The 22,037-nt window shown below is 43.4% G+C and overlaps 2 protein-coding genes across 8 annotated transcripts; both read left to right on the top strand.

The window, feature by feature from the left end:
* Positions 1–9,109: 9,109 nt before the first annotated feature.
* On the top strand, positions 9,110–14,801 carry LOC124691326 (glucan endo-1,3-beta-glucosidase 6). Its single transcript, XM_047224606.1, has 2 exons — positions 9,110–10,337; positions 13,382–14,801. Exons 1-2 carry the CDS (start codon positions 9,982–9,984, stop codon positions 14,496–14,498), a joined length of 1,473 nt encoding a protein of 490 aa, XP_047080562.1. The 5' UTR covers positions 9,110–9,981; the 3' UTR covers positions 14,499–14,801.
* A 1,913-nt stretch (positions 14,802–16,714) lies between these two features.
* LOC124691325 (squamosa promoter-binding-like protein 3) lies at positions 16,715–21,647 on the top strand. Of its 7 annotated transcripts, XM_047224604.1 has the most exons (7): positions 16,715–16,894; positions 17,007–17,060; positions 17,398–17,733; positions 18,069–18,826; positions 18,982–19,118; positions 19,669–19,935; positions 21,050–21,647. In XM_047224604.1, the coding sequence occupies exons 4-7, from the start codon at positions 18,132–18,134 to the stop codon at positions 21,370–21,372; spliced, it is 1,422 nt and encodes a 473-aa protein (XP_047080560.1). In that variant the 5' UTR covers positions 16,715–16,894; positions 17,007–17,060; positions 17,398–17,733; positions 18,069–18,131; the 3' UTR covers positions 21,373–21,647. The 7 variants fall into 7 exon arrangements, with proteins under 7 accessions (XP_047080560.1, XP_047080558.1, XP_047080556.1 ...); XM_047224602.1 differs by having other exon boundaries at positions 17,007–17,733; XM_047224600.1 differs by lacking the exon at positions 16,715–16,894 and having other exon boundaries at positions 16,924–17,060.
* Positions 21,648–22,037: the final 390 nt, after the last annotated feature.

Raw genomic sequence — 22,037 nt, 5'->3', positions numbered from 1 at the left:
ACTGAATAATTTGTCTGTGCGAACCTCGATTCAGTTCATACAAAAGAGCCAATAAAATATATTTACTTTTTAATTCAGCATATGTTTTTTCACCCTTCTAGAAAAACCATTTGGTCGCCAGGACGATGCAACAAAATAAATCATAATTATCTCACATAATAGTGACATAAATTAATCAGCAAAGAGATAAGTATAGAGTCTCACATTAATTAATACAGTACCTGCAATAGAAGATCCATCTTTGTGGTCGGTTACGAGGAAAGCAATAGCTTTAACAATATCAGGATTATGCGATCGAATTACTGAGATGAGTAGTTTCCAATCGGTTTAGTTGGTTCATAACTATGACTAGTTAATTGACTCAAAAAAATAACAGGGGTTTATATTTTATGGCCACTAATATTCAGGAGTTGTAACACCCAGGAACAAATTATGAATATCCATGTTTTTTTTACTGAAATGAATGCGGTAGAGGGAGCCCCTACGGTAATTTTATTTTCCAAATAATAAGGCCCCTAATCTGCGTCCGTGAGAACTTGAATCTGGATAGTTAGGTTGTGCATCCATTTCTCTAACCAAGTGAGCTAGGCTCATGAATATCCATGTAAGTGAGTGGTTATGAAAAGACATAAAATTTAGACTCGAGTCTACCAAAATTGACCAAAACCAAGGGGAAATGAACACCTAGGATGAACTCGGTCGCACTATGTGAGGTGGTGGATACCACCAATTTGGCTTTAACACACTTTGTAAATTTGTCGGCTGCTACGAAGAGGTGTGTGTAACCATTAGGAACTATTCTAAATGGTCCAACCATATCCAATCCCCGTACCGCGAAGGGCCAGCTGAGTGGAATGGTTCAGAGCTCTTGCGCCAGCATGTGGACCTGTCAGGCGTAGAACTAGCATTCGTTGCAGGCGCGTGCAACTTCATCCGAGTCGGCATCGATGGTTGGCTAGTAAAATCCTTGTCGAAACGGCTTGCCAACAAGGAGGTGGGGCCTGACATGGTGTCCGCAAGTCCCTTCATGAATATGAATCTAGCTCCTTCCTGAGAATATGAATCTAGCTCCTTCCTAAGATTGGCAAGTTTTTTAAAAAAATTGCCAAAAGTAGCCATTCCCTAGTCATCTAGGCTGGTCTACAAACTAAACAACCGACCCTGTTAGAAAAATAAGCCATTTTCCTTATAAATTAACCAAGAAAAACAGTAGGTGAAACAGTAGGTAAAACATGAGTAGAAGTAAAGAAAACAAACTAGACATGTCATCTAACATATAATATGGTAAAACAATTCTAAGCCTAATGCTAGAATAAGAATTACAACATGATCTTGACTACAGGAATTAGGATGATATATGAGACAATGGAAGAAGACCTATTTGCGTTGCCGGTGTTGTCTCCCATGTCATTGTAGAGGATGCTGATGTCGGGGAAGAAATCGTGTTGGGGAAGAACTCGTTCGAATTTATGATGAAAGCAGTAGTCACGCATAAGCGTTCCCAAAAAACCTTATCGCCGCTCTCCCCTGCAAAATCAAAAGAGGCGGGGGTTTCAAAGCCCTACAGCCCGACTTGCAGTGCACACCGCAAGACGAGATGGGAAAGAACTTGATCGGCGCAAAGCTCTACAACCAAGAGAAGGGCGGCAGAGGTGGAGGAGGAGGAGAACCGCGCATGTACCAGACCTCTTCTCACATGCTCATACAAGAACTAGAACAATCCTCCGTTATAAGGAGGTTCAAATTTTTCAGAACTAGCAATGTGGGGCTAAACTTTTGTCCCACCTCTTGTGTTGCATGAATGGGCCATTGAGCCTAAAGAATTCCATGAATTATGGAATAGAATAAATGGGTTGGCCGACTGATGGGAAGAGTATACCAAGTATACCCTATTCGTTAACTAGAACTCCGAGTGAGATTTTTAGGGCTATGACGAGGCGCGAAGCAAGGGAAAATGGTCTTTTTTCCTTTCATGGATCTTTATGAATCGATAATATGAGGAAACGGATGCTCCAAAGAGATGGAGTGGCAAAAAAGTAAGAGTAGAAGAGGTCGTCGCTGAGCACCTTTTACTTTCCATTTTTCTAAGGAAGGGGTGAACACCTTCAAGGTGGTTCCCTTGGGGCCTGGTCGCACAAAGTATGGTAATTTCACAATGGCCCAAGCCTACCCAATTAAGAAGAGAGCCAGGAATTGTGTCCATAATATGACCCAAGTCTACCCAGTTAAAAAAGTGAACCAAGAATTCATCCATGGGCTGGACTGTTTGATCTGATCTAGCACATTGTAATTGCACAATAGAGGATAATCAAGCACTCATACAAAAGATGATAAAAAGGCAAGAATTTATCGATTGAGATTATGGTATGCCTTGATATAGACTGGCATTAGTATACTACTAGGAGACTACATAAGGCAAGAAATCAATTCACTCCACATATTTGCTTGCACATTAATCTCCAATATTTCTTTTTCCTCTATATAAATACCAGTGCATGGAAGGAATATTACTACACTAACATAGACCAACAACACTACAAGAAGAAGAATAGGCAACTACCTCCCATGTCACGTATGAGGAACCACACACTTACCATGTGTTTCGTTGCTCTTATGGTCATGGCCACCAGTTTCTTGTCAGGTCATGCAGAAGCAGGTGACACAGGTATGGTTGGTTTGGACTCTTGTGCTATAAATATAGGTCTCAGTGCTATAGAGTTTGGATGCATGTGCGGGCAGGTGTGGGTCTAGGTCGGAGAAGCAGATGACAAACAGAAAAGTACGTGAACAGAATCGTGTATGTGGTGGGTCATATGTGTTGAGCGACCCGAAACCTAGATCTTGTGACATCCCCGGAGCCTGTAGTTCGGGTCACCCATGCTCGACGACATGAGTTTGTGGACAATCGTTAACATTTAGAGCATGCTCGTCACAATTTCTCGGGTCTGAGCGGCCCAAAACTTGATCCGTGATGTGAAAACGCAAAATCATCACGTGAAATTACATTCGCTAACGGGTTTCTCAAACATCAGCCCAGTTCCGTCATTGAAACTCCAAGTTCTTATAGTGCATATTCTACAAAGATATGATCGTTGTTTGAACCATTATACTGAGTCATATTCCCTTTCTTATTTCGGTACTGGCACTTGTCCAAGATATGATCGTCGGTATCGTCATATCTAGTTCGATGTCGTTACCGACAAGGCTATTCAACTTGTTTCCTTGTGATTCCATCTTTATGACTTAATCTTACGCATCTGCATGGATGTAATCTCATTGAGTGGGCACAAAGTATCTATCTGTCACGCGGATGAACAAATTTAGATCTTGACACATACACCTCATCCTACCCCTTCAAAATACCCGAGAGCACCTTTATAATCACCTTGTTATGGAGTGATGGTTGATGCAATCAAATTAACGTAGCCTCCTGTGATAGCTATTAGATATGATCTCGCGGTCTAATGATTAGGTCGCTACGCTTTCATAAATATCGCAATGGTGAACTTTGTGACTTGATTGTGTTACAATACTAATATATTGAGTATGTTTATCATATCATTCACCCACTGATATGATCCCATTGTCAATTGACATAAATGCCCATGACCGGGAAATCTCGATCATCAAATGACCAAAATGAGCTAGTTTGCGTATATACTTACTACGGACCTTGGTTTGTTTACAATACCACACGTGTGTCAATATTTCCAACTAATACAATTATATCATGTCACGAAATTATTATAAACTATTGCGATATAATAATAAATATTCCTTATTATTTAGCTCTAAGACACTATCTTCAACACTAACATAGACCAACAACACTACAAGAAGAAGAATAGTCAACTACCTCCCATGGCACGTACCAGAAACTAGGCGCTTGCCCTGTGCTTCGTAGCTCGTATGTTCATGGCCACCAGTTTCTTGTTAGGTCATGCAGAAGCAGGTGACACCGATATGGTTGGCTTCATTCTTTCATGATATCTACTCTCCTAATTGGACACACAAACAAATATTTAAACATTTTATTTGTGTTGATTGAGATAGCTCTATAGAACTAGTGTGTAGTTGTGTCACAAGACTAGCTATTGTTCACCTCCGGATCAAGCTAAAGGAAACGTTGCATGCGCAAGGCTAAGTGCGTCGTTCAAGGTTATGACAAGGATAAGAGCGGTTGCACTAGAGTCAGTAGTAATACGTGCTCCTGCTGCAGAAAAAAAACATGAAAAGTGTCATCGAAATGATATATATGCTATGTGGGTGCTAGAAATATCGTGTAGGGGTGAATCAATAGGTTACTTGTGCGATCCTTGATTCAGTTCATTCAAAATAATCGATAAACTCTATATAGTTGTTGATTAGTATATGTTTTTCCATTGCTTCTAGCCCTATAAATCTTTTGCTCGTCACGACGCTCCAAAATAAATCATAATTATCACCTAGAACAGTAAAAAACTAATCAGTAAAAAGATTGAAAGTCTCACACTATGGAAAGGGCAATAGAAGATCCCAGATCGTTGCCCGTTATGGCTGCTAACTGACTCAAAAATTTATGTGAGTTTATATGACAAAGATAACCCCTTTACTCTAACACGTTTCAGCTATGGGAACAAATCATGAATACCAGCCTGATGGAGTGGTAGAAATCAACAAAAGATGAATTGCTGGAGTAATAATTGAAGTGCTTAGAAATTGTTCAGCGTCAAAGATTTCTTTCATGTTTGTAGAACAAGCAAAACCTCTGGTAATAAAATAAAATAAAAAAATTCACCATTTTATTATTTAACCCGCAATAGGTATACAACTGAGAGGAAAATAGTTGGCTAGACCAAGCACATGGTATCCGTCGCAGACTTGAATATCTGCTATTTCAATTCCACATATCCACGTTTTGTACATGATTTTTTTGTTAGATTCACCGAGCTAGACCTTTCGAGACCATGAGAGGTGCCTTCACTTTTGTCGTACCTTGGGAGATCTATGGATTTCACCTCTACACACAAAATTTTACTCTTGACCACTTTTACTTTCAATCTGATTCACTGCCTACATGCCCTTTACGCCCAATCATTCACTTGTTCTTGTCTTGTTACGGCTGCTGACATAGAGTTAGCCATTTTCTTACGCGTTCTAAACATGGGTTTGTAAAGTTCGTAGCCATACAACAAAGGAACACGCCTAAAGTTTTAAACAAATTTGCATGCAACTATGCAAAAAAAAAAATACACAAGAAATGACATATTTTGATCTTTATGTTTTCATACTCCGTATAATTTTTTACAACACTCTAAAGTTACAAAATATTTGTGGGGATAGTATTCAGAGAGCATGAAACTTCAACTACCTTTATCTATAAATAAATATCTTAGATTTATCTAAATCAGATGTGATGGAGGGAGGGAATATAATATGTATATTATATTCGTGAAGCGAGAATATTTAGGTTTCCTAATATTTTTAAGATGTTGCCAACGTAGAATTAAATATGTTAAAGAAAAAATTGTCTAGAAGTGATTCGAGTGATCTTTTTAGTTACCTTTCCGAAAGTTGGTAGTCCATGGAGGTTAGGAAAAAAGAGAAAACACCTGCTAGATACTTATGCATATGCTCTAAGGGCGTCAACTATGTTGTCTATAAGACCTGACCACAAATAAAACATAGTCATATTTACCGTCCATAATATTGTCCATATATATAACAGATTTTGTCCACAAGAATTTTTTTTATGGATGACCTACAAGCTTGTGGGTTGTTCACAAGCAATAGAAAATAATTTCTCATTCCTTCCTCTCTATGTAAACAGTCAACATAAGAAATAACATACTTTTGATATCTATGTTTTTTTTGTAATTTCACCCAAAAAATATAAAGTTATGCAATATTGATGAGCGGAAATAATATTTAGCAAACATTAAATTTCTTAATATATTTGTGAAAAGGTGAATATCTATTTTTCATAGAATAAAGTATTCAAAGACTGTTTCCCACCTATCTTTAAAGATGTTAAAAGACAATCCTCCATAATGCTTCTTGTAATTTTTTTAGTTACGTTCCAAGCGTTGCTAGTGCATGCACTTAGAACATGTACAATGACGATATCTTAGCAGTGCCATGTAGGATAAACACTGAGGTGGAAGAAAGAGAAGGTTGAAAAAAGGAATTGCCTTCTCTTAATTAAGAGATGATCTTTTAGCACAATCTCTCCCACCACATATTTAGGACGTGTTGTTTAGTAATGAGAAGACTAAAAATTACCTATTGTATATCATATTTTATTGTTATATCTAGATTATGTGGCAAGTTAAGATAAGACGGGTCTTATTAATCATTGGGCATGCCCTTATGCACACACTCTAACTTTTCGGAAAGAAGGAAATAAAAATGCAAACAATGGCTCGATATTTTTCTTTATATTTTTCCTCACAACCGTTTCGACCAGATGAAGGTTGTTGTCCATATGGTTGGTGGAGATGAGGTGGCCAATGGTAGGCCCGCACATCACATGCAGTAGGTGAAGGGGAGGGGCATTGAGGCCATCAAGGAAGCTAGTGGCGGCCGGGAATTGAGAAGAAGAAACGGCGGCACGTTGGTATTATGCAACAGGCGGTCGAGGAGAAAGAAAAAAGCGTGCATGCATTCGAAGGATTCAACACCATTGCGCAAGTATCGACCGCCTTGGACATAAAAATCTGACGTTGAATTTTGGCGTCCATGCTAAGCACGTATATCAATGGGTGGGAACCAGCACCGGCGGCGCCAACATCGGAATAGTGGAAGGAAATGAGGCTAGGAGAGCAAGGCGGCGGCGGTGCGGGGAGGGGAGGGAGCTGCAACGATTTGGGCGGAAGCCAACAAGACGGTGAGAAAGCGAGCTAGCTGGGGTATTTTAGGAAGCGAAAAAATATATGTGCATCGACCGACCGATTACGGGGATATGTAGTGCAAATGCTTAAATTTGTTAAAGAAAACAAATCCTTCACAAATGCTGTGATCTTTTTAGTTACATTTCCCAACGTTGGTAGTCCATGGAGGTTAGGAAAAGCAGAGAAAACACCAGCTAGATACGTTTCCAATGCACTTATGCACACCCTCTAACTTTTCAGAAAGAAAGAAATAAAAAATGAACACACACGCTCTCTACTCTGTCACCACACTTTTGTCACTTGGTCCTGAGCTCCTGAATCCTGATACTCCTGAGAGCATCTCCAGTCGCGTCCCCCAAACCGTCCCCCAAAGCGATTTGGGGCGCGCCGGATAAAAAAAGCGTTCCAGCCGCGTCCCCCAAAGCCCTTTTTCGTCCGGCGCGCCCCCATTCGGTGTCCGGCGCCCCGAGCCCGTCCCCGTCCCACAGGGGACGCACCGGGGACGCCGGACACAACAAGCGAGGCGGGGAGTGGTGGGGCCGACCCGTCGGCGGCACAATTAATTTAAACCTAGCCGTCGCCTACCTCGCGACGGAAGTTGTTGGCGCGCGGCCGACGGTGCGGTTCCCGCAGAGGGCGCAGCGCGGCGGCGCGTCCCGTCGCGCCTAGCTCTGCGTGCCGGCGTTAATGAGCGCCACCGCTCCTCCGCCTCCCTCCGGCCTATAAAAAGGGGCGCCTCTCATCGTCCCTCTCACACACAAACCCTAGCGCCTCTCTCCCAAACCCTAGCCGCCACCATCTCTCAACAAGACTCGACGCTATGTTTGGTAGAGGCGGAGGCGGACCTCGCGGCCGCGGCCGTGGTCGTGGTCGTGGTCGTGGCCGCGGCGCAGCTGAACGCTCGCCGTCGCCTTCCACGCCGCCGCCTTCATCATCGTCGGAGATGGACGTGGAGCCGGACGTCTGTTCGAGTTCGTCCACGTCCTCCAAGGGCGACCCGCGCGGCATCCGAGAGGCTGCCGGACTCCTTCGCCGAGTACGTCGGCGGCGTACGCCCGCGCACGATGCATCGCGGGAGCATTCGTGCGGCTACCGCCGGTGGATCGTCAAGGCGATCTACGACGCGCGCGGCAAGATGTACTTCAACATCGGCCGGTAGAAGTTCGCGCGCCACCACGGCCTCCAAGCCGGCTTCATCCTCGTGTTCTCCTACTTCGGCAACGGGGACATGAGCGTCAAGGTCTTCGACGAGAGGCGCCGCCTCGGGACTACCACGTCGACGGGGACGACGACGGCACCGACGAGGAGGACGGCCGAATGAGTGTTGTTTCTTCGCGGCGAATACGTGCACGGAGGTTTCGCTGTTCGCCTCATCGGTAGAACCAACAAGGGCACCATCCTCCCGCTGGATTTTCCAGTTTAGGTGATCGGGTGTGCCTCGAGTGTTCTTTCTTAGCGGCGAACACACGAAACCTTCGATGCACGGCCTAGTTAGGTTTAGTTTCTTTGCAATATTTTATATTTGTGTCCACCATGGTTCAAACTATGTATTAGTTTGTGGAAAACCATGTTCCAAACTGTGTTTTCGTGTAAACCACGTTCCAAATTATGTATTAGTTTGTGGAAATTGAAATAAAAATGCTAGAAAAATTATTTTAAATGTTTGGGGGCGGCGTTTGGGGGACGCGGCTGGGGAGCGACGTCCCCCAAACGCGGCACGAACGAAACACGTCCCCCAAACGCTCGATCCGGCGCGGTTTGGGGGACGGTTTGGGGGACGCGGCTGGAGATGCTCTGACTCCCCTCTCTCTCATGCTCCAGCAACGTGGTGCATGGTCAAACTGGTCAAGCACGACACTCAAAGCTCTCTCAGCTCCATGCCGCTGGCGTGTCTCCACCTGACATTTCCAAAAGATCATATTATACACAGTCACCATCGACTCACCACGCTGTCCTCATTCATTAGTTTTTTCTCTTCCTAATCTCTTCTCTGTCCAAACTCCAGATTCTGGCCAGTACTAAGATGCCCGCTAGCTTAATTAACTACTTCAATCGCCTCACCTCTCACTGTGAGCCAAAAGCAAAGCTCAAGAAAGCAATTAAAAACTGTCAGCAGCAGTAGCATCCCAGTCCAGTGGCCAGATTGCCAATGCAAAATGCTTTCTAGTCTAGTGTAGTGGAGCTGTGGGGGAATATCTGTAGCCTTTCCCCAAATCTTTTCCTTGGGCCTCCAAATTCCTCTGCCCAAGCAGTGAAACTGTCTTCTTGCACAATTGAGGAATCTTTCTAGTACCTGTTCTGTTTACTAGTGCCAAAGAAAATCATCATCATAGTGACAGTGAGAGTATCTAACTGCCTCTGCTAACAATATGCTATGCCGTCTTCTTGTTGCACGTCCAAAGCTCTAGAAGGGTGAATGCCATAAGCAACCAACTTTTGAGGACGTTAGAGGGACGTGACTGATCATGCTGCTTTGCTAGATCAGATCAAACAGCCAGCCTCCCCCACGCAAATCACATCTTTCATTGATACACAACCTCTTTTCCCCTTGTTGCAAATCCTGGGATTACTCGGAAAGGCTCCTCTTTTCTGTTTGATCTGCCTGGTGCCAACTTTGGCAAAGGCCCATTATTGCCCTGTGCTGTCGCCCAGTCCTCCTCGCCAGCCAATTTACTCACACCTGCACTGCTATGCTTGCTCACTGCGTGCCATCAATGCTCGCTCTGTGAATCTCTGCTTATTTCCATCACTGGAAATCTCCTATCGCGGTCGAGCGGTGCGTAGGTGGGGTTCGGCCAAGCTTCATTTATTCCCCCAAAAGACTCAACCTCGTGGAGCCTTGATTGCTCGGGATTTTCAGCGTCTTCTTCAGTTCTTTCTTGGACCTTTGGCACTCGCGATTCTCTCTATCTCTCTCCTTTTGGTGTAGATTTCAGCTCCGAGCTTCGGTTTCAGTGTGTTCTTCGAGGTTCGGCTCTTCACCGCTATTCCCAACACAAAGATCCCCCCTTGGTTTTGCTCGCCTGATTGGTTCATCCAAGATCTGAGCTTGTTGGAGCACCGAGGAGCCCAAGATTTAATTTGGAGCAGCTGCTGCGACCATATTCTGTCCATGGGTTCCTGTTCTTGGTCCGGCCATGGAAGAGCGGCGGCGTTGGTCGTGGCGGCGGTGATGCTCTTCTGGTCGGCCGCGGGGGTGGGCGCCATAGGGGCGAACTGGGGGACGCAGGCGAGCCACCCGCTGCCGCCGGACACGGTGGTGAAGATGCTCAAGGGGAACGGCTTCCAGAAGGTGAAGCTCTTCGACGCCGAGGACGGCACCATGAGCGCGCTCAGGAAGAGCGGGCTGGAGGTGATGGTCGGCATCCCCAACGAACTCCTCATGATAATGGCCACCAGCATGAAGGCCGCAGAGAAGTGGGTCGACAAGAACGTATCCAACTACCTCAACGATGGATGCAACATCAGGTACACATATATGCACCTGCTCTGCTTCTTCATCATCTATTTCAGGTCACTCAAACTGCCATGCTTGATTGATTGATTTGTATATGTTATATATGCTAGTTAGAGTGTGGTGAGTTCTGATGATTTGGGGTGAACTGTGGCGTGTCTAGAATCTGTTGGGAGTGACCAAGACTCATGTTTGGCTGAATTCTTAACTTTGAGACGCTCTTCGCGCCACTTTTTGTGGTGCATGTAGTTTGTGCACATGCTTGGATGCATCGGTTAATCGTATTCGTCTCTGGCTTCATGCGCGTTCTATTTATATTGATCTTTTGTAACAATTCTAGAATTAGGAGGGAATAAGAATTTTCCAGCATTGCCTGCAACCTCTTGAGCAGGTCTCGAGGTTTCATGGTGCTTCTAGGTTCTGCTCACCTGCTTGGTTGCATCGGTGAAGTGTATGTTTCTATGGAAACAAACAAAAAAGTTACCAAGTAGGGCACTTTGTGTTTTCAATTAGTGGGGCGAGCACCACATGATTGATGCTGGCATCGTTTTGAAGACTTTACTTTTCTTTTCAATTAATACTGTTTTTAAAATTAAATGGAATTTCCCAGCAAGAAGTTCCATGGTTTCAGACTTCCGGTTGGCACTACCGGAATCTCATCATTACTTTAGAAAATATTAAAGGGGTTGCCTCTGTTTAGAAAAGAAGAGTGAATTCCACCTTTTACACTCTTTTTATGCATTGTGACACTAATTACTCCATTGAGTGAAAAATCATCTAGAATATTTTGACCCTCATTGTGTAGTGCGTATCCATTGGGTAAGGTGTGAGGTGATGACCAGCGTTCAAAAATATCAGTACGAGGACGAGGAATGGAGTAATTTGATAAGAGAAGCCTGGACATAATCGTCGATGATGCCCTCCGATCTTTACACATTTTGTGACCCCACATCGACGAAACATTCCGGTCCTATCTAACAAAAACAAGCAAAATGCTAAAATCGGGTAAAACCGTGTTCAAAGTCTCTTAGATGTGATATATTTGTAGAAGTTTCACTAAATGGGGTAATATGTATCACAGATACACAACTGTAGGGTAAAAGAGGAATTCACTCAGAAAAAATATCACATTGTAGAAGCCCTTTTTTTAGGGAAGAAATCCTTTTATGGGGCACGCCTATCCTTTGAGTTAAATCAAATTTAAATTTTAGGCCAATACCGAAGTCTTCTAATGCTCTAAATGGGCCTTAAACGGTAGCAGGCCGGTTTGTTTTAAGAGCATGTTTATCTCACAAACACTGTAGTAAAACATGTAGTAAGAATTTTTTTTTTGGCTTTGAATGAAACCTGGGCTGTGAGCCTTTATAAAACAAAATATGAATCATTTAGCAAGCATAACCCAATCCAATCTCTATGGTGCTACAAACACAGAAATACAGTATATTTAGATGCTTATTTTGTTAAATGATGTATAAATATAGAAATATGTTTATCCGAACTGCAAATAGTAAAACCACAAACAATGCAGTATATTTAGCTGCTTATTTTGTTAATTAATGCATAAATATGGAATATGTTTATGCGAACCGCAAATAGTAAAAACCACACAAGACATGTGGGGTGATCATTCAGTTAGCCGTTTACAGTTATCTGGACTGTGGAACAATGCTCACGATGTGCCAACATTGTTTATGAGTTTCATGTTTTAAATGAAGATCTTCACAATGAACCACTTATGAGTTGTGCAAACTATATTTCGAGCGGAACTGAACGCTTGTCCTCTTTATTTCTGTTGCTTCTATGAGGGTGATGATAGCTGCCCTCCGTGTGATCCATGAGCCGTAAAACTTTATGAAACTGAATCTCTGAATAATGCAATAAAAGGCTGTGCGCATCGATTGATGCAGAGGCCAGGGCTTTGCTCCTTCTCTGAGGAAATGCAAAAGTGATACCTCCTGTATTATAATTTACCTACTTACTGTGTCTTGCCATCTCTATGCTTATACTGGTTTCACTCTCTGTTGGACCGTATGGTGGTCCTGGTAGGCATGTTATTACTCGTACGTGCCATAATTTCAAGGAATTTTCCTTACTGAGGGTGGAGGACTTGCAGTCCTTAGCACATACTGAAAACATATCAGCATTACCAATCATTTTGCAAACATATCAACATGATGGCTGTTTTGTACTTTCTGTGATGTGTTGAATTCCAGCAGATGGTTTGCACATATTCTGGATTGAACTATGTTAGCTTCCCGATCCATAGTAACACCAGCTGCTTGTGACCAGTTTGTTCTAAAAGCAAAACATAACCATGGTAACAGAATGCAATACAGGAACCATAGTCATCCAGCTCTCCTTTTCCCACAGTATTCTATTGCTAAGGGTAACAGAATGCAATACAGGAACCATAGTCATCCAGCTCTCCTTTTCCCACAGTATTCTATTGCTAAGCTTGTAATGCTCTTTCTTGAGCTTGGCTATTATTTAACTAGCAAAATCTATAAACTATTTCATTGGTACTGTTCTGCATATCTAGCTTTTCTTGTATATTTTTATTTGGAATATTCATATCTCTAGCTTGTTTAAACTTCTTTTTTGATAGGAGATGAACCATTAACTTATTTCTTTTGAAATAACCTTGTAATTTGACCTACTAAGACAAGAGTTAAATGGGATCTCTTTTCCTTTCTAGCTCCATCATATAACAATGTGCAGGTAGCATTTATTTTGAAAATCTCTATGTTGGTACATGTACTGTTCCCTGACACACTTTTAAGTAGTAACTCCACGTCTGCTACCTGCTTAACGATATAGTAATTAGTAAGACAGTGTATGTAATAACACTTCATCTGAACTACTGATAAGCATATGATGAAATGGTGCTTGCTGCTTCCCTATATGTAGTAAGCAACTAAACATGGCAAGATCAGTTTAGGCTTCATTTTCTCAATCTAATGTTTGATCTTATCCTGCCAGCATTTACCTTTTGATGTTAATCCACCGTTTGCATATTATCATTGTGGCCTCTTGATTTTCTCTGTTTATTTTGTTATAGGTATGTTGCGGTTGGTAACGAGCCTTTCCTGTCGACATACAATGGAAGCTTTCTGCAAACAACTTTTCCTGCCCTCCGAAACATACAAAGTGCACTTGTGAGGGCTGGTTTGAGCAACCAAATCAAAGTAACCGTTCCTCAAAATGCTGATGTCTACGAATCAACAACTGGCAAGCCTTCTGATGCGGATTTTCGCGCAGATATTCATGATCGGATGCTCGAAATTGTAAAATTTCTGAGTGACAATGGTGGTGCTTTTACTGTCAATATCTACCCTTTCATAAGCCTCTACATCGATGCAAACTTCCCTGCTGAGTATGCCTTCTTTGATGGAGGCTCATCGCCCATTGTTGATGGCTCTGCAACATACACAAACATGTTTGATGCAAACCACGACACACTCATATGGGCTTTGAAGAAGAATGGATATGGGAATTTGCCGATCATCATTGGGGAGATAGGGTGGCCAACTGATGGTGACATGAACGCAAATGCTCAGCTCGCCCAGCGCTTCAACCAAGGCTTCATGACACATATCGCTTCTGGGCGAGGGACACCGATGAGGCCTGGACCAATCGATGCTTACTTGTTCAGTCTAATTGATGAGGATGAAAAGAGCATACAGCCAGGAAACTTCGAGCGTCACTGGGGCATCTTTACCTATGATGGCATCCCGAAGTACAACCTGAACTTCGGGACACCGAACTCACAGATTCAGAGAGCAAGTGGAGTGAAGTACCTTGAGAAGAAATGGTGTGTGCTGAAGCCTTCTGCCAGCCTCGATGACCCCAAGCTTCCAGACACCATAAGTTACGCGTGCTCCATGGCGGACTGCACCAGTCTTGGCTACAAGACCTCTTGTGGAATGCTGGACATTCGGAGCAACATCTCGTACGCCTACAACAGCTTCTTCCAGAAGAACGATCAAGACGACGTGGCCTGCGGGTTCTCAGGCTTCGCGACAACCACCGGCCAAGACCCAAGCACCGGGACATGCAGATTCGGTGTCATGATCGAGGTTGACTCAGCTTTCTCGTGGAAGCTGCAGCGGGCTCGAAGCAGTTCCCTCCTGATGCTTCTTCTTGCACTTGTCCATCTTTGTCTGTCATTTTCGTAGGCGCTTGTGTTTGCAAGAGATGGCTGCGTGCCATGAGAGCATCAACCAACAGTCTGACAGCTTGAGGATATTTGATGCCTGCTGTCAGTGTGTTTATCCATGTAGGAACCCTTTTTCGAGTCTTCTTTATCCTTCTTCTTTTCGGTGGATGCGGTTGTTGCAGCCGTAAGGTTGAATTCTTCTTAGCGTAGCTTTGATCTTCCGGTACCATTGTGATTGGGCTGAATATGTGCTGAACCATTTGTAACCCAGGAATGTGAGCGGGGGCATGGCTATCGAAACCTGCAAATGTTGATGAGTTCAGATCGGCTCGTATCTTCCATTTTATGCATGATGGCCTCTGGACTTTAGAGCTGGTACTTCTGAATAGTCGGGCTCTAGATGATGACGTCGACTCTTTTGGCCAGTTGCCCGTACAAATCTGCACTTTGAAGCAGTCGTTTCAGATTGTGGATTTAGTGCCAGACAACCGTATGCTTGAATCCACGTTGCGGTCATGTTCTATGTTTGCAGTTGCTATGAGTGTCCAGCCAGTCAGCTATGTCAGCATCATAATCGCTGTTGCACAACGAGCAATGATCCTTACTAGAACATAGCAGAACATAGCCCATCTGTTCTTGCAGGAACTCAGCTCATAGCAACTTAGCTTGTCCGATAGCTGTAGGGGTGCACCGTTTGCAACTACCTGGAACACTATTATCTGTACAATGCTTATGAGTTGAATGAAAATTTAGGGTGCTCGACACCCTACACTTGTTAAAAAAAATTTGTCGTTGCACATGAACATCTTAATTTTTCTTAGCTCTCTATGTCAAGCTTCATACGCTAATCAACTATGCCAAAAGACAACACGTGCAGAGAGGCAGGCTCAAGAGGCATGTACAAGGACACCGAGGAAGCAACAACAACTTTTAGAATAAATTGCGAAAGTTAGGACTTGCACTCGAGACCTTAGGCTTGATACCATGTCAAGCTTCGTGCTCAAACAAACTATTTCAAAAAACCGATCTATGAAAAGGGTTAGGCAATCTAATTATACATTTTCAACAGTTGTCATCACCATCAACATCTTATTTTTTGTTAGCTCTGCAAAAGTTGGGCGGTTTATCTTTCTTCTTGAACACCATGACAACTATATTTTCTTGACCATCTGTATAACGAGCAGCTAACATGATAAATATGCAATTGATTTGCATTGGAAACAAAGCAAACAACCGAAATCTGAAGCTCCCTATAGTTTCATGACCTTTGGGTTAAATACAGGCGTTCTTCAAAAGTCGTGGGTTTCAATTGTTCACATAGCCTTTACGTACAATCCCCACTAGGTGACGCTAATAATTGATTGGCAAGCTAAAAACAAGGTTGGGTACTTATGAGTAATCTGAAACAGACATATCCACATAAAAAAGGGAATGCCAAGCAAAGGAAGTGCACACCACCTAAAACCACACCAACAAAACCTCTCAATCCATCCCAAAAGTACACAAGTGGAGTAGCACATAGACAGCACAAGCACAGAAGAGATAAAGAAAGAATGAATGCATGCACTCAGAGGTCTGTCTGAACTGAAGTGCAACTCCACATGAGCAACTGTGGTGTCACTCATCATGCTTGCCAGTTGCCACTCCTTTTTCCTCCTTATCCTTCCCAATGTGGCAACCGGGGTCAGTGCTTTGCCATCCTTGAGAAGGTGATGAGAAACTCTGAGGGCATGTTCGATTCTCAGGATCTTACAAACGTATATGAATAGGAAAAACACAAGAATAAGATAAAAATGTATGTGCAACCTAATAGGGTTGTAAAAGCACGGGAATTTGCAAATTTGGCTTCAAAAACATAGAAATCCTTAAAACCATAATCAAGTCATGATTAAAATAAATGTAAAGCTAAGATCAGATCATTATCATATTGTATAATTCCTTTATTTTCCATATGAAACCTAAAAGAAAAATTCATATACTTTTTTGATACTCCATTCCTTTGAATCAAATAGATAAATAGTCCCACCAAAGGAAAATTTCTATTCCTATGATTTTTCTCCAACGTTCCTATGAATCAAACATGCCCTGAGTTCTGACTCCCTGAACTGGAGATTTCGGTGCACAGGAGCAGGACAGTGGATACAAATAGTATACATACCGTAGTTGCAGTTAGAACTAGTACTGTACTAGAAGTAACAGTAAACTGGAGATGAGTGAGTGGCTTAGCTGTCCTCGCTCGACCCGTTTCTCTTGGGGATGGTGTCAGGGATGGGCATGTGCCTGGTTGTTGCCGCTGAGTGAGTGAAGATAGATGCAGTAGCCGTCCACTTGACATTTTCTGTTCATCTTAGGCTCAGTCAGTCAGGTGGGGGCATCAGGGCATGAAAAAAGCTTGTGTGTGTGGACTGGATCATTGTGAGTCTTGTCTTTCTTATCTGGTACTAGTAGCCCTGGCTTTCCTGTCTTTTGGATTTTGAGGCCCTCGTCTCATCTTTCTCGTCTTCCCCGGTACATGTATGCCTGCCAGGCAGAAGGATACCAAGGGGACAAAGATTCTCCAGCAAAAAGGAGGTACCAGTAAGTAAGATTCTTGATTTTTCCCCTTTCTTTTACATACAGTACACAAGGGAGCAGTTCTTCTTTTCCACCTATAGTATAGTCTACTAGATGGGGTAAAAAAGGCTTCTTTTCTGCCCCCACCAAGGAAAAAGCAAACGACTTGATGTGGTATAGATAGGTTCCCTGTCCCTCTGTGATCTCCACGGATTTAATCTGCATGTGGTGCTTGGGCCACTGGTCTGCAGAGGAAATAATGCAATCTTGAGGTAGTTTCCTTGGTGGTGCTACTGGTGAAACGAAACCTCAAGATTTCATTGGAGCAAGTGAAACTGAGGGGTGGTTGTCATGATGTGCCGTAGGGTCCAGCGCCGGAGTGGTTGTTGATGCTGTGATTGGGTTTTCAAAGTGAGAGGAGGAGGAGAAGAGGAGCAGGATATAGATCTCATCAGCGAGCCAGCGATGGGATTTGTGCCGAGGGGCTGAAGCGCTTTCTCTGGTCGCTCCCAATTGCTTGACTGATGGAGGCGCCGCCGCCGACGCCGTCGCAAGCCCGGCTCGCCGGACTAGGGGAGCTCCATGGTTCTCTGGCGTGCTGCTGAGCTAGGCTGCTCCAGGCTTCCAGGAGGAGGAATCTGCTGTCTTTTTCTGGGAGAGGAGGAAGAAGGGAAGAAGATACTGATCTTTGGTCCCTCAAGGTACTTGTGTTTTCCTTCTCTCTCTCTCTCTTTTTATTTTGTCTCTCTTGCTGCTGGAAATGGAATGATGAAAATTTATGATGGTGCTGTTCTTGCCATGATTGATGATATTCCCCTAGTAAAGGTAGGGAAACTGCTCTGCATTCTCTCTGTTGTGCATTCAGTACATGACATTCATGATACTACTGGTATCCTCTGTACTTCTCTCTTACTCTACTCCACTGATGTATAGTTGAGTTCTCGTATGTATTCCAAGTCTGTTTTTTCGTTGACTTTGCAAAGATGATGTTTTTCCTAATTTTGCCCCACCTCTGTCTTCCATTTTGGTGTTTCAGCTGCAGTCAGCAGCTTTGACGTACCCGTTAGGAGCAGCAGCACCTGAGATCTTCAGTTCTGGCATGGCCTCGTTTGGGATGGACTGGAACCTGAAGAGTTCAGTACTGTGGGACTGGGAGAATTTGCCGCCGCCGATAGGCATCAATGCGGACGAGAACCCTAAGAATGGGATGCAGGCTGAGCCAAGATTTGCAGCTACCATGGGGAATGAAGCACTCCATTACTCTGGCGGCAGCAGCGCTTTCTCTTCCAGCTCGGAGATGGGATATGGTTCTTCCAGGAGCTCCATGTCTGCATCGATTGATTCTTCCTCCAAGGTGGGGAACAACATGGAGTTCAGGTTTGCACCTGCCAAAAACCCTGATAGGAACACCAGCAAAAATGCTGGGTCGGGTAAAGTTGATTACACCAGAACTGGGACATCTCCTTCATCGGTGGTAGCAGTGACCAGCGGAGAGCCGGTGATCGGCCTGAAGCTTGGCAAGCGAACTTACTTCGAGGATGCTTGTGGAGCACAGAATACCAAGAGCTCACCATCTGGTGCGAGTACACCGAACCAGTCTCCTGCTTCGGCCAAGAAGGCAAAGGTGGATCATCATAAGCCGCATAACTCCTACTGTCAAGTTGAAGGCTGCAAAGTTGATCTCTCTGCTGCTAAAGACTACCACCGAAAGCACAGAGTCTGTGAACTTCATTCTAAGGCGCCCAAAGTTGTTGTCGCTGGTCTGGAGCGACGCTTTTGCCAGCAGTGTAGCCGGTGAGATGCTTTAGCTCTACACTGCGCACCTGTTTTTGTAAACCAGTATACCTGTTTGTTTTATTGAATTCGTTATCTTGGTATCTGTGAGTAAGGATTTTTTTTATTATTCTGATCTGTTTCCATTTCTTCGTTGATACTCCACTGGTTTACAGGTTTCATGCTTTAGGAGAGTTTGACCAGAAAAAGAAAAGCTGCCGTAGGCGTCTCAATGATCATAATTCCCGCAGACGGAAGCCACAGCCAGAAGCAATTTCATTCAGTTCATCAAGGATGTCTACCATGTTTTATGGTAGGGTAGTAGGCTTCTATGTTCCTTATATTTTGTGAAATTGATGCATTAAGTAGGACTCTTACACGTCTTTTGTTAAAAATCTTGATTTTTCATATATATAATGGTACCAGAGAAGTGGTAATAAAATTTGGTAGGACAGACCTTTTGCTGTCTGACGCATTTAACTGCTTTGTATGCTCAAATTCCATCACTAGTCATAACACTTTTTAGATGTCATGGATACAAGTTTAAACGGTAGTAATTTAAGGAGAAGTGTCTAATTCCACGTTTCTTCTTTTTAATATTACTCAAAACATTTCTTCAAAAATAAAAGTGCACAACTGTATATAGAAATTGATGCTTTGGAGTTTGGAGAGACTAGGAAGCTGTCACATATCTAGTAAGCATTAGGCCAAATTTCCACAAATGCATACTGAGTCCACTATATTATCGTTATGTTGTGGATAATCAGAGTTGCTTACTTAAGGAAAGCAGAGCTACATAATGATGTTCTCTTGCTGAAAATGTTTAGCTTAAGTGCTGATATTTTTGCGATGATCCCGGACAGATGCAAGGCAACAGACAAGTCTTCTATTCGGTCAGGCTCCTTATATTCAAATGAGAGGCTATGCCAGTTCTTCATGGGATGACTCAGGAGGCTTCAAATTTACAGAAACAAAAGCTCCTTGGTTAAAGCCAACAACTGCTGCAGGTATTGATAGGATGCACTTATCTAGTCAGCAGGTGTCGGACAATATTATGCCGCATGGTGCACATCATGGTTTTGATGGGTTCATGGCATTCAAGGGAACTGGTGCAAAGTTCCTTAATCAAGGTATTTCTCCATACAAATTATATCAATGATGTCTGAACGAGATAGTGAAACAATAATCATATATAGGTTCATCACTTGCATTAGAATTCTTCTTCCTACAATTCCAGGCAATAGATGCACCTACTAAGATTTTTTCCAGGAACCATATTATAGAATCATACAAGCATGGATAGATGCAAATACAAGCATGATTCTTCTAATCTGTAGCTGTTTGTCAGTTATATCAAGCCAACATAATTTGCATGAAGCTATCTGCACTTTCCGAACATATAACCATCTCGTTTCAATATTCTACTATTAGATAAGCTTGTTTTGTACTAGCATATGCATGGTTCTTATTTTTGCAATGGACCTGATTGTTTGGCCACATTCTTCTCCATGTTTTGTCTTTTGGAGGAAGTCCAAATCACCTACCCTTATTGTTGGTAACCGCTGTTTAATCACATTCTTTTATTTGAGTTAGTTGGTTGTACTTTCTGTCCTGTAATGTTTTTCGTTGAAACCCATCCCCTTTAGAAGAGCTGTCATCATCCTCTTAGTACTGAGTACTGACTAGATGTTGACATTTAGCATAAATTATTAAATTGTGACTTGCACCATTTGAGCCTACAAAAATTGTGGTCCAGAAGTCATTAGGTGATGGATTGCCATATTGTCACAATCTGGCATGGTTAAGTTGCTCAGCATGAGCTGTTGATAATGTTTTTTTTTTCCTTTTGTTTTTGTTTTTTTAATAGTGGAAAGTTGTTGATGATGTTACACATGCAGAGAAGCTTATGAGTTACAAGAAATATTAGGCTGTACACTAGAATTATCATTACTTCAACTAGTATCAGATCATCTAATGAAAAATCTGGGTTCATCTATGCCGGGTTTCTCTTTACTAAACTAGTAACTAGAAGGACCAACTTGAATTTTCCATTGCAGAGTTGCTGATTTGCACCCCGCTCATAGACGGCAGGAAAATAGGTAGCTGTTTAATAAAAATGCTTGTCATTGCTCTTAAATGTACGGCGATTATATCTCTGTGAAGCACGTTCAAGCACTCCAAATAATTTCTTGATTGCCGTTGAACATTAACACTAAAAATCATTCTACTTTTTACCTGTTTCAGGCGTCCAAGCTTCTGCTGTCGCTTCCGACTCCAGTGGAGCCCCGGATATTCAGCATGCTCTCTCTCTTCTGTCAAGCAACACAGTGGGTGTTGCCAACCTCCAGCAAAGTCCCCAGATTCACACCGGGATAGCCGCCACTGCCGGCATCCCCAACCCTGTGGTGCACGAGCTGGGCTCATCACCAGGACTCTGGCCAGATGGCCCACCAGTCGATGATCATCCACGCTTCCAGGTTTTCAACCGCTTGGGGGGCCACGACAGTGAGCTCCAGCTCCCAAAGTCTTCATACGACCACACCTCGCACTTCGACCGGATGCACTGATGATGATGCTCCGGTCACCCTCCTTGGCGCCTGGTTCCATCAGGCGTCGCTGTTTCTTCTCTAAATCCTCAATTTCGTTGCTAGTTGTTCTTGCCTGCCTAGAGGCATGCGGTTTGACGATGCCAATAATAAAGGCGCACACTGAAAGACCTAGGATCAAACTGATCCAGTGGTGTAGCAAGGCATGGAAAAAGGAATTTGAGCTTGCCATCATCTGCTATGTATCTGAATTGCTTCTGCAATTGTACTGCAAGAGATCGTTATTTTGAATTTCTTGATGGCATTCCCTCGCTTGGTACCAGTTCCCTCCCTTTTCTTGTCGGCCTCTCCGGTCATGCAGTTGGAATCGCCATCCTCCCATTCCAGCCACCTGGACGCAATGGCTGAGGTCATGGATTTCAACTACGACCTCTCGCCGCAGCGAGACTAATTTCTCCAGGCGTACATGACATTCATGATACTACTGGTATCCTGTGAAAAATCAACTGCTGCATTTCCAAAACAATGGGGAAACCTACTGTACAAAACCTATTGTACAGCTTAGGGCATCTCCAAGGGAGCAACGCTTGGTCGAAAAATGCGTCCGAAACCAGGTCTAGCGGCTCGATGCATAGTGACCGGACTGTCCGCGGAGGCGCAAACGCGGCCATGCGGACGCTACGTGG

Source organism: Lolium rigidum, chromosome 2 (genome assembly GCF_022539505.1).
Source record: "Lolium rigidum isolate FL_2022 chromosome 2, APGP_CSIRO_Lrig_0.1, whole genome shotgun sequence".
Classification (NCBI taxonomy): Eukaryota; Viridiplantae; Streptophyta; class Magnoliopsida; order Poales; family Poaceae; genus Lolium; species Lolium rigidum.
This window is presented reverse-complemented; position numbering and strand designations above follow the sequence as displayed.